The 15,372-nt window shown below is 42.9% G+C and overlaps 1 protein-coding gene across 1 annotated transcript in view; it reads left to right on the plus strand.

The window, feature by feature from the left end:
- Positions 1 to 6,097, plus strand: part of LOC132318984 (CSC1-like protein 1) — a 31,089-nt gene extending 24,992 nt beyond the window's left edge. The window contains exons 19-22 of the mRNA XM_059828314.1: positions 997 to 1,164; positions 4,492 to 4,607; positions 4,987 to 5,049; positions 5,641 to 6,097. Coding sequence (XP_059684297.1) covers positions 997 to 1,164; positions 4,492 to 4,607; positions 4,987 to 5,049; positions 5,641 to 5,811 — 518 coding nt within the window. The 3' untranslated portion in view covers positions 5,812 to 6,097. The remainder of the gene's footprint in view (positions 1 to 996; positions 1,165 to 4,491; positions 4,608 to 4,986; positions 5,050 to 5,640) is intronic.
- The last annotated feature ends 9,275 nt before the right edge of the window (positions 6,098 to 15,372 follow it).

The raw sequence follows: 15,372 nt of genomic DNA on the forward strand, positions 1-15,372 counted from the left end.
AACATCTCTGCCTTAAGTTGCCTGTATATCTGGCTTTGACTGCTTTTTTTTCTTCCTGTACCAGCCATTAAATCCTGTATGGGTGTGCAAGACACTTAGCAGTCTGTCTAGAACTCATGAACAGTTGTCCATCTTTAGTGACTGTGACATGATCTGCACCTTATTTTATTGCATCTTTTGTTCACAGAGATTCTGGACTGTCATAAGGATTATGTATAAAGAATCATTTCAGCAGCTACAGATATTTCCACTCTGGAAAGCTGTTTATCCGGCATAAGTAGTACTAAATAATTTTATATAGTTGGTATTTTCCCTTTCTAATCCAAAATTTTAGAGAGCTAGATACAACATAATTAGCTAAATTAGGTATTGTTCAGAACTGGTTTTGATCAACAACCTTATTATTGGGAGAATGTGGCCAATTTTTTTGTAACAATGTACTCGATACTTACTTACATTTTGTTTTGTGTGCAGTTGTAAATATCTGAATGTGCTACTGCATACCAGAGCTGTTGCAATTCATAGCTGTCACAGCAGTAACTGGCTTTTTTTTTTTTTTTTTTAATAAGAAATAGCTGACTTGAAATCCAGTCATGAATCTCTTGAAGGCTGAGAGGGAGGCGTTAAGCCACTGTTAGACCTTTCTTCCTTAGCAGTACGGTGGTGGAGGAGTTACCGAGTCTTCCCTACCGGCTTGACCTCGTGTGCCAGCGCTAGGAAGGAGCTCTGGGTTCTCTCTAAGAGCATGGGAGGTGCCACAGAGAAGTGTGTGGAGAGGGGGAGGGATGGGGAGACCGTGGGGGTCTTGGGCTGGGGATGCAACAACCTTAGGAGCAGGTTGCTGTCATGCAGCCGTACCCCATTTATATTTGGGCTGTATCCACCATTGGTGTCTAGATTTTCAGTCACTTGGTTAGTGTAGGCCTCCTCACAGAACTGCTGCTTTTTATCAAGTCTTCAACAACCTCTTCTCGGCTCTCCCTTTTTTCCTTCCAGGTTTAATATACATACTCCTGAAGCACATGGTTGACCGTTACAACCTTTACTACGCATATCTCCCTGCCAAGCTGGAGAAGAAGATGCACTTTGCAGCTGTGAATCAGGCCCTTGCAGCTCCAATCCTCTGCCTTTTCTGGCTCTATTTTTTCTCATTTTTGCGGCTAGGCAAGTATCACCTTTTTCCCCCTAGAAGCTGCTCCTACCTCTCTTGCCCAGTTGCCTAAATTACATGTGGAGTTTCATGGGCTTTGTGGGCTTTAATTTTTGCTTCCATAAATGGGAAGTTGTGGTGGTTACCTGTGGCACTGAATTACTCAACGTTTGCAGCTTACACAAGTTTGCCTAAGATACTCTGATGGAGATGGCTGATATGTTAACTTAAAACTGTTAGCATGGAGCTTCGTATTTCTTCATTTTACAGGAGATCATGTGTTCCCCAAATCTGTAGAGTTTGAATTGGCCGGTTGGGCTGTGGAGTGACAGACAGTAAAAATCATTAAATAAACCAAAACCATATTCCGAATGAGCTCTTTCTAGTAAGATGGTCTCTGGCTTCACTACCTGCATTTGTGTAGTCTGTGCCTAAGTTTAATTTGCCTGAGTGAATTGGCTACTGCCTCTGTTGTACAGCTGTCATTTAGAAAAAACTGTTAAAATGTTGGCTAATGCTAGCAAGAGCTGTGTTCTACATCATCCGTCAAACTTTACATGGAAGACTGCAGTGAGACGGTGACTCTCCTCCCCATATTGTAATTTAAAAACTCCTGTTTTGTGTGTAATTTATTTTAAAAATCGGGATGTTCTGTATTTTGCAAATACTTGGCATTGATAGTATTGGCTATGGTGTACTAACAGCTCTGACACCAGAAAAGGTAGGCGATAGCTTATGGCTTTTTGTCCATGATATAGGAGGCAGCGTTTGGCATGGAACAGGGATGCCAGTGAGGCTGGAAGCAGTTGGGCTTCCCTTCTTGGGAAGAAGGCCCTTGGTATCTAACTGTATTTTGCCCTCTTCACTGCTTTTGTGGCACAGATGACAAATGACCGTGCGTGCATTGTGTTTTTCTAGCATACCAGTAGTAAAAATACATTGTTGGCAGACGGTCATCTAACTTCAGAGATCGCTCCCTGTGGACATAAGAGGCACTTGGAACTATTGCTTGAGGCTGTCCTTGGATTTGAGCAGATGTCCCTTGTATGTTTGAGAGCTTGTTTTTTCCCTTGTTTTGAGAGCTGTCTTTGCAACCAGGAAGACCAACAAAGCTATGTCCTCTAAAATAACAGCAGAATTTCTAGAACATGATTTAGGAAAAATCAACTCCAAACATGCAGCAATTGATGTGCCTCTTTAAGTGTTATGAAGGAAATCCTGGTGTAGTAAAAATTAAATCTTTATAATAATGCTTTCTGGTTCTGTATCTGTGGTAAAACCATCATTTGTCATGGAATTTAGTAATGGAAAACACAGACCAGATTACCATGTTTGGCTTGGTCAGTATAGAGGATCCTGTCTGCAGGATGTTGTACAGTGATTTGTCAGTGCACAGGGCGGTCTAGCCAAGTGGTATGAGTCTGAGAGGTAGGAACTTGAGATTTTGATTTTATTGCTGTTGATTTCATTGCTGCTTCTTGTGCCAAAGAAAGGGAAGGAGTGGGAAGAGTGCTCTGCTTCCTTATCTGCAAAATAAATCAGTTTATAGTGTGTAAAGCTTGATTGCTTAGTCATTGATTTGTGTCGTTTGCCTCGTACGGATATTTCAGTCTGGTTGCAGAGTGCAGTGATAATCTGTTTTCTCACTCATTGTATTCATGTAAGGCTGGAAGGACTTCTATCCCAGTTCTCAGTCAGGATCAAGTATCACTTGACCGCATACAGAAGGTGATAGGCTGTACTGGTGTCATCTATTTCCCTCTCAGTCGCTGTTTTCTTCCTCAGCTCTCATGCCATCCATCCGTCATACACCAAAACCCTCTCGCAACAGAGGAGGCAGTGGTACTATCTGCAGTTCAACCCCTGTCTCCTGGGATAGTCACTTAAGTCCATGTTCTCTGGAGCTGTTGGCAGTGGGGAGTGCTGGGAACACAGGGCAGGGAAAACCCATCTTTGGAGATTTCTTCTTCCCTCCTCACTGCTGTTTGCCTTGTGGTTCACACCATACATTGGCTTTGGTGTAGACATGCAGCTGGTAAATACTGATGTAACCTACACTTATAAAAAAAACCAACCTCTTCTAAAGGACGTTCCAGAATACCCTTAGGGAGGTTTTTTCACTTCCCTTTTTGGTTTGAACAGTGACACATTTGGGGGGGGGGGGGGTTGTGTTTTGTGTGTGTGTTGGGGTTTTTTTCCCCCCTCATGAACAGACCTGCACAGGGCTTATATAACCTGCTAAAAAGTAAAACTTGTCTGTTCTGTGCCACTGCTTATGCTGGGGTTACCACAAAAATATTTGAGGGTTGGTGTTGCCTCTTTTGACTAAAGAACCTTGGAAATGGCTAGTTTTTTGGTGTTTGGGGGTTTTTTTCCTAATATCTTATTCAAGTCATCTTTGCTGCAAAATGAGATTAATTTTTTCAGAGTATTTCTCCAGTGGACTTGAAGAATAATAAGTCATTGTAATCATTACAACTTTTTCCATACTAGAGGATGCTACCGTGTCCTTTCCTTTAGTTTTATCTCTTTCTCTCTCTCTCTCTCTTTTTCTGTCTCTGAAGAAAAAGCTACCTTTCAGCTTAGTTCATGTTTACTCAGTTTCTTCTCTTGTTCCTTTTCCTTGGATTCCTCCCAGTTCTGTCCATATTTTATTGTGGTGTCCTACACAGACAAGGCTGCTCAAGTTGAAGGCTCAGTAGCACCAGATTATTTTGTATAGGTACCAGACACTTGCTTTTCTCTTTTTTTCCTTCCCTTGTTTTGTGATAGCATCGCACTATTGCCTGCTTTCCAGCTTATAATCATCAGTTGTATTCTGCAGTGCTACAGGATTGTTATCCCTCATAGCTGCATTTCATTTTTCCTTCCAAATTGTAGTTATTTACAGTTTTCTACATACAATTTCATCTTACTGTTTATTTTGGGGTTTTTTGTTTTTCCTTGAAAGAGGGTGGGGTTGTCTAGTCCATCAAGGTCACTTTGGTTTTTGTGGTGTTTTTTTTTCTTTTTCCTTTGGGTTGTTTGCCAGCCATTCAGTTCAGTGCCATCATCATATTTAATAAGTGGACTCTATCTATTACATTTCACAGATCATTAATGAAAGTATTTTAGAAGTGGTGCAGAACAGATGACTGAGTTTTGCGGTTTTAGCAGTCAACAAGCTTTGTGCATAGCGAGGTTCTCCTGTTTGTGGCTGGAAGTGGCGTGCCCAGTCCTCTGAGGAAAAAAGCCCATGAGGCTTTTGAAAATGGGGAAGATAAAGCAAAGATTTGGGGTTTTGGTTTTTTTTTTTTTTCTGCTATGTATTTTTATATTGTATTCTCTGGATATTTTTCTAGGCTTTAAAGCACCTACAACCATGTTTACCTTCCTAGTTGTCAACATCACAATTGTTATTTGCTTGGCTTATACTTGTTTTGGCTGTTTCAAGTACCTGAGCCCACTGAATTATAAGGTAAGTGACGGACACCTAACGCCTTTCAGCACCTAGCTGTGTGCTTGATGTAGCACCAGCTATTCCTACGGGGTTGTTTGTGCCTTCTCGCTAGCAACGTCTGTCCACAAAGGTTCATTCCGGTAAGATGGCGAAAGAGGGCTGAGAGTAGAGGTAGGCTGCTTGGCACAGTGGAAAATCTGTCAGTGTCAGCAGGAACTGAGCTTAAGAGGAAAGAGCAGTACGGAAGAAGTATGCAAGAGGATTGGAGGAGAGGGTCCCAGCACTGCACAGAGATCTCTCTGTGCAGGTTTTTGGGCGCTTCCAATCTCTGTATATTGTTTTGACTTGCCAATTTGATTCTCTCTCTCTTCCTTTCCCCACTTGTTACTGGTTACAGATAGAAGACACGCAAGGTGAAAGAGGAAATGACACAGATGTACCAACCATCCCAACATCATCTGTAAGAAGCTAAGAGTTACTAATATTCTCTTACGTTTCCTAGAAAAACTTGATTTCTCACCCTGCTTACCAAAGAGTTTGTGTGGGACCTGTTAGTCTGAATGGACTGTGTGTGGGACTTCCCATATGCCTGTGGGACCAGAGAGTTCTGCAGCTGGGCTCCTTGGCTGTTCCCTGGTGGTGGTCCAGAAGTACCTTCGGCTGACGTTTTAGGAGTAGTTGAGACACGCTCCTTCTAGCAGCTCTGTATACTGTGTTCTGGGCCTTACACCAGACAGATCCTCCATCTGGACAGCTGCCAAATGGAGTCAGTTGCCACTGCTTTGTGACTTTGAAAGTTGTGACGTGTAGCAGGTCTTACCTGACATGTCACCAAAAAGGCTGTAGGGCTGAGGTAGAAATAGAGGTCTTTGTGCCACAGTCTACAAGTACAGGCGAGTGTTGCGCCAGGAAGCCTTCGTTAGGATGCAAAAGGCCTTAGGTGTAAAGGTGAAGAATGGGAAATGGATGAAAAGAAGAGTGGCAAGGGGAAAAATTATCCCAACGTTATACTTTGAGAGACTAGTAAAATCCTTAACGCTTGTGATTTCAGATGTACGTCCCCCGAGTTTTGCATCCTCATTCTACAGAAAGGACGATGCTTGCCCGTAAGGAGCAGCAGTCGTATGGCACCATGGACAACACTAGTTCACAGGCAGAAGAAATCATAAGCTGTTCTGCTGGACCTGCAGTTATTGAGCAGGCATCGAGAGGTTCGCTTTGAATGCCCAGGACTAACACAAGGTGGAGCACTTGGTCCAGGTTTAGGAGAACTAATTCACCAACACGTACTAAGTACTCTGTTTTATCTACATATTCCTGCCTACAGGAGAGGTACAGAAATAATTCATTGTGTGGTCTGCAGCTGTGCTTGGAGATTAAAACGCAGATGCCTTGGGACTGATTGTTTTCCAGGCTGTCTACACACATTGGGAAACAAACATGTTGAACACAGAGATGCTGATCCTCAGGGACTTCACTTATGCTATCTCATCACTTGCCTTATGAAGGTAACTTAGGCTGCATATAGGTAAACGGGTCACCAAAGCAAATGCAGCTATTACAGCTGTCATTTATTTATTCAAAGTCATTCTTGCTTTTAAAAAAAAAAACCCAAAAAAACCTTTAGTATTTATAAACCTCTTGGGATGTGTTAAATCCTGAGGCAATGTCACTTTTGATGAAAATGCTGTTTGCGTGGGTGCTGAGGATGGTGTGTGGGAGTCTCTCCTCTTGTCACCCAAAGTAGTCAGTGTAGACTTGACCATGTTACTTTTTTTCCTTAAAGCAGATGAGGGAGTTACTGTGCACTTGGGTACTGTAAGTACCAAAGCAAAAAGACTGGTGGAAAGAAGGGAGCGATTTATCTGATGCTGTTTTTATATATATATATTTGGGAGGGCGTTTAGGTTGTTAGTTTCTGTTCACTATTTTTAAGGGCCTTCCACAATGAAAGTTCACCTGCCAACAATAAAGGATGTAAACGTTTTATCTTTCTTTTAATCTTGGGTCAAAATGACAGCTCTCAGGGTTTTCTCTATAGTGCCAATTATATGAGCTATAAGATACTAAGTTTTTAAATTATGTAGTAGGTGCCAATTTATTCCAAATTACATTGTGTCAAAGTGTAACTAATGATCACGAAGCAATAAAACACTTGAGTTCAGAGAAATTTCAGGCTGTCTTGATTGATTTATTTTTTCTTTGTGTATTGAAACAGTTCTTTTGCTAGCTGCCTCCCAGCGTGATCAATGTCATGAACTGTTCATAAGAGCACTGTCATGAGGCTTAGAATGACAGTATGTCCCATGAGAGATTTGAATACTTTGAAATTTCTCTAGGGGATGAATCTTGGTGACCTTTAGGTAGGAGAACATTTTGGCCCTCCCAAGCCCTCTCTTTGCCAGCTCATCTTTAAACTGTTAGTTCCTGAACTTGACCTTTTCTAGCATGTCTGTGAAGCAGCAACATCTTGAGATTGGAGTAGAATTTGTGCCATAAATAAGTGTGTGCAGATGTTCAGTGTCTTGCAGGACTGCCTCCAGCTTCCCCAGACCAGCATTCTGGAGGAATGCTGAGCAGGAGACCTGCCCTGCTGCAACAAGGACCTGGCAGAGCTCTGATAACCCTGATGATGAGCCCATCCTGTTGATTGAAGGTACACATAACTCCTGGTTCTTAAAAGGCAAGTGAGGAGCCTTGTCTGGTGGGGGGGGGGCATGGATTTGTGTCAGACTTCTTTATACTGTCACTTCAGTGTTGCAGTTTAGTCAGGGGGTTGTGTGAGGGCGTGGGGGGAGTGTTTTGATTTTAGCAATCATGGTATTACTAGCGGTGGTCTGTACCCTGGATACAAACTGCCATTTAAGATTAGTGTTCAAACCAAGAGAAAAGAAAACCGTCAGACTCCACATTTCGTACTTGTCTGTGAGTCTCTCATACAGATGTCAGGACAGAAGGAGGAGACAGAGCCGGTTGTATTAATGAGCTCAGAAGTCTGTGGCTGTTCTGACTCATTTCTAGCTGCAGTACCCCATCCCATAAAGGTGTCTGCAGAAGCAGTGGACACTTAGGTGTATACTAATTGAGGAATCAAATAAATGATTCAGCTACCACACTTGACCTGTTTACAGTGCTGGCGCTGTGGGATTTTTATGCTCTGTGGCATAACTTCCTTTTTTGAACAAGTGACTTTTGGTATTCACTGTGAGGTTCTACATGTCGTATCAAGGACAAAAACTCCTTTGGAGATTGGATTTCCTTTTTGTGCTTGCAAGGCTGCTGAACCTTGGTAATGGAGCTCCTTGTGGCTGGCACAGGTTCAGTACAGACAGGGCCAGCTCTCCTGTGAACTTCAATAACCTCACCTCCAGTTGTGCTACCGTGCTTCAGATACAGAATATGGAAAACCTGCTAGGTGGTGGAAAGTTGGATCTTGCTAAATAGTCATTGCTGGCATTTGAGGAACCAGTTCATGTGTCTGATGGGGAAACCACCTCCATATTTCACTGATCATGTAGCAGCCATTCTTGCTGGTCTCTGTACTCTGTTGCAGCTAAACTCATAGAAATGTCTATGATATTAGGACATGTGCAAGTTGGAGTAAAAGCTGGGATCACCTCTTAGTAAATTACCACAAGACCTCCATGCATAGCAACACACAAATTAAAGGCTGGTTTATCAGCCTTGCTATGTTGTGCTTGCTTCCCTAGTATCTTTTGGGTCTCTCTCTGAGAGATGGAAGTAATTAGGAAACTGCACTGACTCTAATTCATTCCTTCATGCTGGTGGATATTTCTGAGAGGATAAAATTAGACCAGCTGGAGAAACTTCTTGCATTCCTTGCTGAGCCTTAGAGAAAAGCTCAGGGACGGAAGCCTCAGTGAATGTGGATATTGGCTGCGCTGTACTTGAAATTCATATTTAAAGCCATTGCACATTCTTTACTGTTCTTTTTATAAATCTTTTGGCAGGAAGCCTAAGCAAATGGCCCAGCTGAGTTACTGATTGTAGCTCCCAGAAGCCATATTTGCTGAGACCCAGCGCCTGCTGCTTGCCTTGCATTGCTCAGTTGGAACAGCTCCCCCCACCTCGCTCCTTGCTCAGTCCTTACTTGTGTTCTAGCAGCCGCCACCAGCAGTGCTCCTGTGGAACATGAATCCTGGACAAGACTGACACTCAAACATGAGTAAGCCCTACAGTGTGGTCTGTGGTGGGATTCTCTGTGACACAACTGAGGGGACAACCTCTGAAAAGTTGAAGAACGGAGCCCATTTGATATTTGTATAATTCAGTGCACTTCTGCAAAGATTTCACTATAGATGATTCTCTGCTGTATGGTATGCTGAGGCTCCAAAAAAAACTTGGCTTGTTTAGATACACATAGCTCTGTGCCAGCTAGCGCTTTCTCTGTCTGTATGCCCAATCTGGTTCACCTCCAGCTCTATTACAACGCATCCTCAATACCCAAGTGATTGCAATTTCTCATTTGCATTAGGTGCACACGTTCATGCCTTGTTTTCCTTGGGGCTTTTCCCCTGTCCTGAGCCAAAAGCAGACCTCTGTGCTGGCTAAGTTTTTAAATGCTTCAGTGTAGCACTAGACCGTGTTCTTTGTGTCTCTTTACAGAAGTCCAGTTCCCAGCTCTGCTTACCCACAGATGCTAGCAGCACAACTGAAAGCTTTCTCATGTACCATCTACAGATAGTTCCTTTATTAGCGTTTGGAAGCCTTTTACTTTTATGCTTTTCAAGAAGGTGGGCCTGTCCGAGGAGCAGCAGACCACAGAGTTGTTCTCCTGGCTCTTAGCAAAAGTGAGGTAAGAGGCACAGGAAGATTTGGGGAGGAGGGGTCTTTTTCTGTCACTAACACAAACCCAAGTCCATTGAGTACAAAGAAAAGACGCGCTTTAATGTCTCTAAACTGCAACAATACAAGGAAATACACGCGTTTAATTCCAAATGATGGCTAGGGTCATAACTTTCAAAGAGGACATGTGTCTTATCTTCTTCAACTGGCCTTGCAAATTCCTTCTCTGTCTAAAGACTTCTCGAATGCTTCTGCTTGTCACCTGTCTGTAACAGCTGCAAGGGCCTGTTTCAGATATTTCCGAGGTACAGAAGTTGTTCTTTCTTTCTGAGGACAGCTGTCTGACAGACCAAAACAGAAAGGAAATGGCCAAAAGCAGAGACACTGAAAATTGGATCATTATAACGGAACATTCTTCTGTCTAATTTTTTGGTTCTTGGGTTTAGTCCTGGCTCTTGTTTTGTATCCGACATCTTATTGGTTAGGCCATAGCATCTCAGCTGCAGCAAGTGCAACTTCCCAGTCTTTTTGTGATCAAACACAGAGCTCCTGGGTTACCTTCACTTGTTTGTGGTCAGTAGAGTCTGTAAGCATTTGTTGTTTGGGGAGAATGTGTACCAAGATCAGCTGTCTTTCTAGTGCATGAACCATAATTAGCTTTTAATTCTTTTGATGAAACAACGCGTGCGGCCCCGTGAATTAACTGGTGTGGTATACGAAGCTGCTTCTCCCTACTCAAATGTGCCTCCATTACTAATCCCTTCCAACCAGGAGCCTGCCGTCTCCAGTAAAGGGTGACTCTGGATTCCTGGTTGAAAGAAAACGTCGTTGCTGTCCTGGAGGAGGATTTGTTGCCTTCCGTAGCAGCTTATTTCCTGCCTTCCTAGGTAAGTTCTGGTGTAATGTGTATCTGATCTTCTCACCTTTGAATGGATTAGAAGTCCCACGTCAAGACCAACTTTTGTGGCTAGTGGAGAGTAATACTCCGTGGTGTTAAGTAAGGAGTTCACTAACTTAACAAGCTAACTGTATTTCCCACTTCAATTCTGGATGGAGTTCTCTTTCCACTAAAGTTCTGATTCGGAAATGTCCATAACAGCCATGATTAGATTTCCTCAAGTCTGGTTAGATTAAGAGTTTGTGTATTTTAAAAAGACCGCTTTTTGACTTCCTGCACAAAAGCTTCTCTTTGTTTTGTTGGGGTTTTTTTTGCCACACACCCCCTCCAATGAGTAGGTGGAGATGGTATTGCCTATCAGGGAGAAATTATATTCATTATGCTGTAACCCTCCTCAGACCCTGATTTACCTGCTGCTGGATAGATGTTCAGAAGGTTCAGTACATTGTGTTTGTTTGCAAGTGTCTAAACTGACCCATAGTCTCTGATTCTTTAGTTGTCATCTCTCTAAAACTGGCTTGGCAACGTCTACTGATAGAAAGTTTGTGGTCTTCAGCAGCCCAGTCTTCACCATCCCATCTCATCATTTCCCTGTGATGTGATAGATATGCGATACATATGATATAACACAGATATGATAGTGTCATTTTAGGGCCTTAAAACACTTTTATCTTCCAGACTCTAAACTGATGTTTATGTTTAGGTCTTGATGTAAAATAGCTTTTTCTGAAAAGTCACAGGAGGGTGGTTGCAAGATCTGGTAGCCTTGAATGCTCTGTACTAGATCTGTGCATGTGGGAATGGGTAGGACTGTAAATAGCCAGGAAGAAGAGAGGGTAATTTTCACATCTGTTTCTAGACTCAGTGGTCAATTAAGTGCTGGTTAATAGCTAACGAAGACACTGTTCTCTAAAGTGATGTTTAAAATAGAGTTCTAGAAATCTAAGGTATGGTATGTCATAAGGTCCTCCTAAACAAAATAGGAGCCAGAATTTGTTGCTGTCTCATATCGTTACTGCTGTGTGGTTGTGAACCTCCAATTTTTACGTAGTGATGCAAAAGGGTGGAAGTTTGTGATGGAAATTAGTGACTGTTTTTGAAAGGTATCTATCTGTTGTGCTTCTCAGATCTTTATTAAAAAAAGAAAAGTTGCAGTACAGGAGGAAGACTGAGAGCAGAAGGAATGTAAGATAGATGTATTTTTGTCCACAGGCAAATTATCAGGTTTTTTTTCCCCTCAGCCTATAGACATAAAGAAATAAAACCAGCAGCTATCTCCACAGAGGAAAATGGAAAAGGAAGTGATTTAAAGAATTGCTAAGTACCATAATTTGGATGCAGGCACTCAATTTTTTATGACAGGTTTCTAGCTTTAGAGAATGGAGTAGGCTTTTCTTGTTCTTTTATATTTGGCATCTGTAACTTTATTCCTAAAATAGGAAAAATTCATTCCCTTCTGAGACCAGAAATCAGAATCTGCTGGGATGAAAAGGGCAAAAGTTGAGAAATAAATAGGTTGTGCACCTGTAAGAGGAATCATTGAAGCAATTATTTCTGTTATTTAGCTTCAAAAGGGGAAAGATGTAGTGGTGAAGTTAGGAGAATTAATTACATCTGTGTTCTGCAGTGGGTTCTGCTGCTTGGTTTGTGTGTGGTATTACTTAATCCCTCTTTGTCTCTGGTTTCTCTGAAACATCAAGAATGCCTTCTGATGCCTTCTGATCACTGCAGAAAGCTTTATCAGCCACCAAAGACTTAGGGTGATGAAAAAAAAAAACTTCCACTGAGACAAAAATGCAGGGCTGGACCTTAGTTCCCTTGAGACCGTAGAAGAATTCCTAGAACTCAGGAGATACAAATGTATTTACGTACAAACTCACCCCAACAATGCAGGCTTGGTTGCAAAAGAGTTTAAGACCTGCTGGAAGATAAAGCTGCTCTTAAGCTCCCTCCATTTGGGGAAGTCAGAAGGTTCGTAGGCACGCTCTGAGCAGAGATGAGATCCTACAAGGCAGCAATGGCCATAGTCCAAAAGTGAGTGGGACATAGTCCAAAAGCGAGTGGGACTACGTAGGCTGAGCTGGAACAGAGCTGCAACCCAAGCTCATGAAATCGCACTGAGCAAGGGATGCCATACAGACAATGGGAAAACTGTTAGCTGGGCCAGGCCTTTCCCCGCTGCAGAGGAAGAGGTTGGCATCGCTTATCTGAGTACCTCGGGGTGGGACAGGGACACATCCACATACTCTTGTGCAGTGGACAACTAGGAATGAAGCAGCGGTAGGTGGATGTGTTAAGAAGGAAGGATGGGGTATTTACCAGGAAGCCAGTATCAGCAGGACAGGCAAAAGTTGATTTTGCATTGTATGTGGAGCGGATACCAGTGGGGGGCAAGTTAGGGACTGGGAGGAGTTTCAGAGCTGAGTGTGCAGTTTTTTTCACCTGCTTTCAGGGCCTGGCCCTCCCTGGGCCCAAAGCAGGCTGCAGCTGCAGCTGCTGCGAGGGCAGACAGCGGGGCTGCGGGCACAGCCAGAGCCCCTTGCTCAGCCCTGGGGGCAGGAGGCTTTGCAAGCCAGATGCCAGACCCCTTGCAGCTGCTGGGCCAGGCAGCATAGGCAAGGTGAAGCAGTCAGTTTTCCTCCTTGCACCTCTTTTGTGCGGTTGAAAGAGTCGTGAGTCAGTCTTCACGTATAGTTGAGTTTGTCACGTTGGTACCTTTGACTCAGTAACTGCGCGGTTGAGTGTAGTTTGGTCTTCCCATGTTTCTGTGCACCTTTTCTCTGTACTGTGCTCCCTCTGCACTGATCATCTGCAGTGGTGTGAACCATTGCTGCGAAGGGGGGGATTAGCCTTCATTTAAGAAGATGGAAACTTGTCACTTAAATCTCATTTATCATTTGTCCTACCCTCAAAACTGCAGACATTCAGTTATTAAACACAGGGAGAGCATGAGCATTCTTCTTAACATCTTAAAATCCAATCAGGGAGGTATTTTGAAGACTGACGTTTGGACTACATCTAGCAGGGGGAAAGAGCTGTCACTCAGCGCAGATCTGTTTACTGCTCTCCAGAAGACAACTGACAATTGTAATGGGGCTAATTCTACTAGCAGCATTGGCATAACACCATTGGGGCTGTCTGGCACTGCACAGGATATTTCTTCTGTGAAAGAAAACTACTCCTAAGCAAGATGGTTTTAGTGTGAGTTATGTTCCTTGAAGTGCAATTACAGCAAGTGAAACAAGTGGCGTCATTTCTCATGTTTTAAAATAAGCTACCCTCAAATCAGTATGGATTTATTCCTTGTCTCTTCCCACAGTATCCAGAAGGATCTTTCCATTCCTCTTTCAGACAAAAATGTATCTTCATATAATGCATATTATGCATTGCACCTGCTGTAAAACACAATGTATGTTTGACTGTCTTGAACTGATCAGTCCCTGCCCCCAAGCAATTCTAGCTGACTCGGTGGTGATGAATAGTGCCCCTCGTGGATCTCGATCTAACTGTGATGCTAGACTGAACAGATTCTACTTTTCACTAAATGATGGTTTAACTTCCCTTTTCATATGGAAGTGTGATCTCTAGTCATATTTTTTCATTCATCATCTGAGTAATGCCTTTTTTGTTTAATGTACACTAAGTCTTGTCTTGTTCAGTTGTGTAACGTGTCCAAAGGCTGCACACAGAGGCTTGGATTTTTCAGGACTTTGAAAGGATTTTAAAGGACCATAAACTGCTATGGCAGTTTAAAAACCACAAGTCAAATTTGGTTGTAGTGGGAAGTCAGGTTAGCTGGAGCTGTATGAGAAGATGATGACCTTACTAGTGTTTTTCCATACCAGAAGCAGATACTTCCTAAAGCACTTCAGTTGGGGGGCAGAGTGTGAGTTCTGTTTATTGTCAGTGGCATCTCCATGGCTCTGAACCTCTTACCCAGACTCCTCTTGGGCTGGAACTGGCTAATTAAAAAGCAGGGTTCGGGTCAGCTACTTGGTTTCAGTGTGGGATAAATGCATGTTTTGGAGCAACTTCAGGAGGAATGGCTTTTAGGACAGCAGCTTCTTTGAGCAGAGACTTTGGGGCAACTTTGGTGCAGAAATGGAAGCTTCACCAAGAAACGGTTCTGGAGCAAAACCAAATGTTTTGAGCATCAGAGTGTCACCGGATTCTGGGTTCTCCTGAAGGCCGTAGCTACTATTGCAAAGAGCGAGCCTTATTCCCAAGAAACAGCTCAGCCAGCCCAACAGCAGTGCATTTGGCCTTGTTAGAGGAAACCTGCTGCCTGAACAGCAGGTACTCAGCTGGCTCACTTAAACATGACCAAGTATAACAAAGCAGGGAGTCCTTTCTTACTGCTTATTACTATTGCAGTAATCTGATATGCAGTTACTTGCTAACAGAATGTTAAAGCTTTTTCTGATTATCTGACTGACTTTTGCACTCCTGACTGTAGTACTGTACCAAATAATTGCCCATTAGCCAATACCAGAGTGTATCAGAAGTGAGTCTGGCTTCACTCAAGGTGGTTATCAAATCCAAATCTCAGGCTCGTGGGAGAGTTGCTCCCTGCGGGAAGAGATGCAGACACTATCACTAGCCCGCAAACACTTCATTAGCATTAAACCTCACACTACAGGCAGTGGGATTGGCTGCGTTTTGCTAAAAACAGTTGATTATTTTGAAAAGGGGGAGGGGAATTGATGGCAGGCTTTACAGCTGTCACATAGCCAAACTTTATACTCTTTCACATTGTCACAGTATTTCACTGAATCTTTGTATCTAAGTGTAGATAAGCAGGTGATGAACAACAGCTGCTGACAGCTGAGGGCTTAAGGTTTGAGAAGTGTGACATCAGAATTCAGAACCACCTTTGCTATATAAGAGGCATCTAATTACCATTTTTAAGCTTCTAAAGTCTACACCTTTTTATGTCCAGATCTTTTTCTCTTTCAGACAGTAGCTAATCAAACCCATTTTTGTTCTGGATTTAGTGTCTTGGTGCCTATCTTCTATATTAAGTAAAACTGACAGTGTGGACAGCTCGTGTTTGTAGTGGGCTGAAGTGCACTTACCTGG

The sequence above is a fragment of the Gavia stellata genome, chromosome 2 (genome assembly GCF_030936135.1).
Source record: "Gavia stellata isolate bGavSte3 chromosome 2, bGavSte3.hap2, whole genome shotgun sequence".
NCBI lineage: Eukaryota > Metazoa > Chordata > Aves > Gaviiformes > Gaviidae > Gavia > Gavia stellata.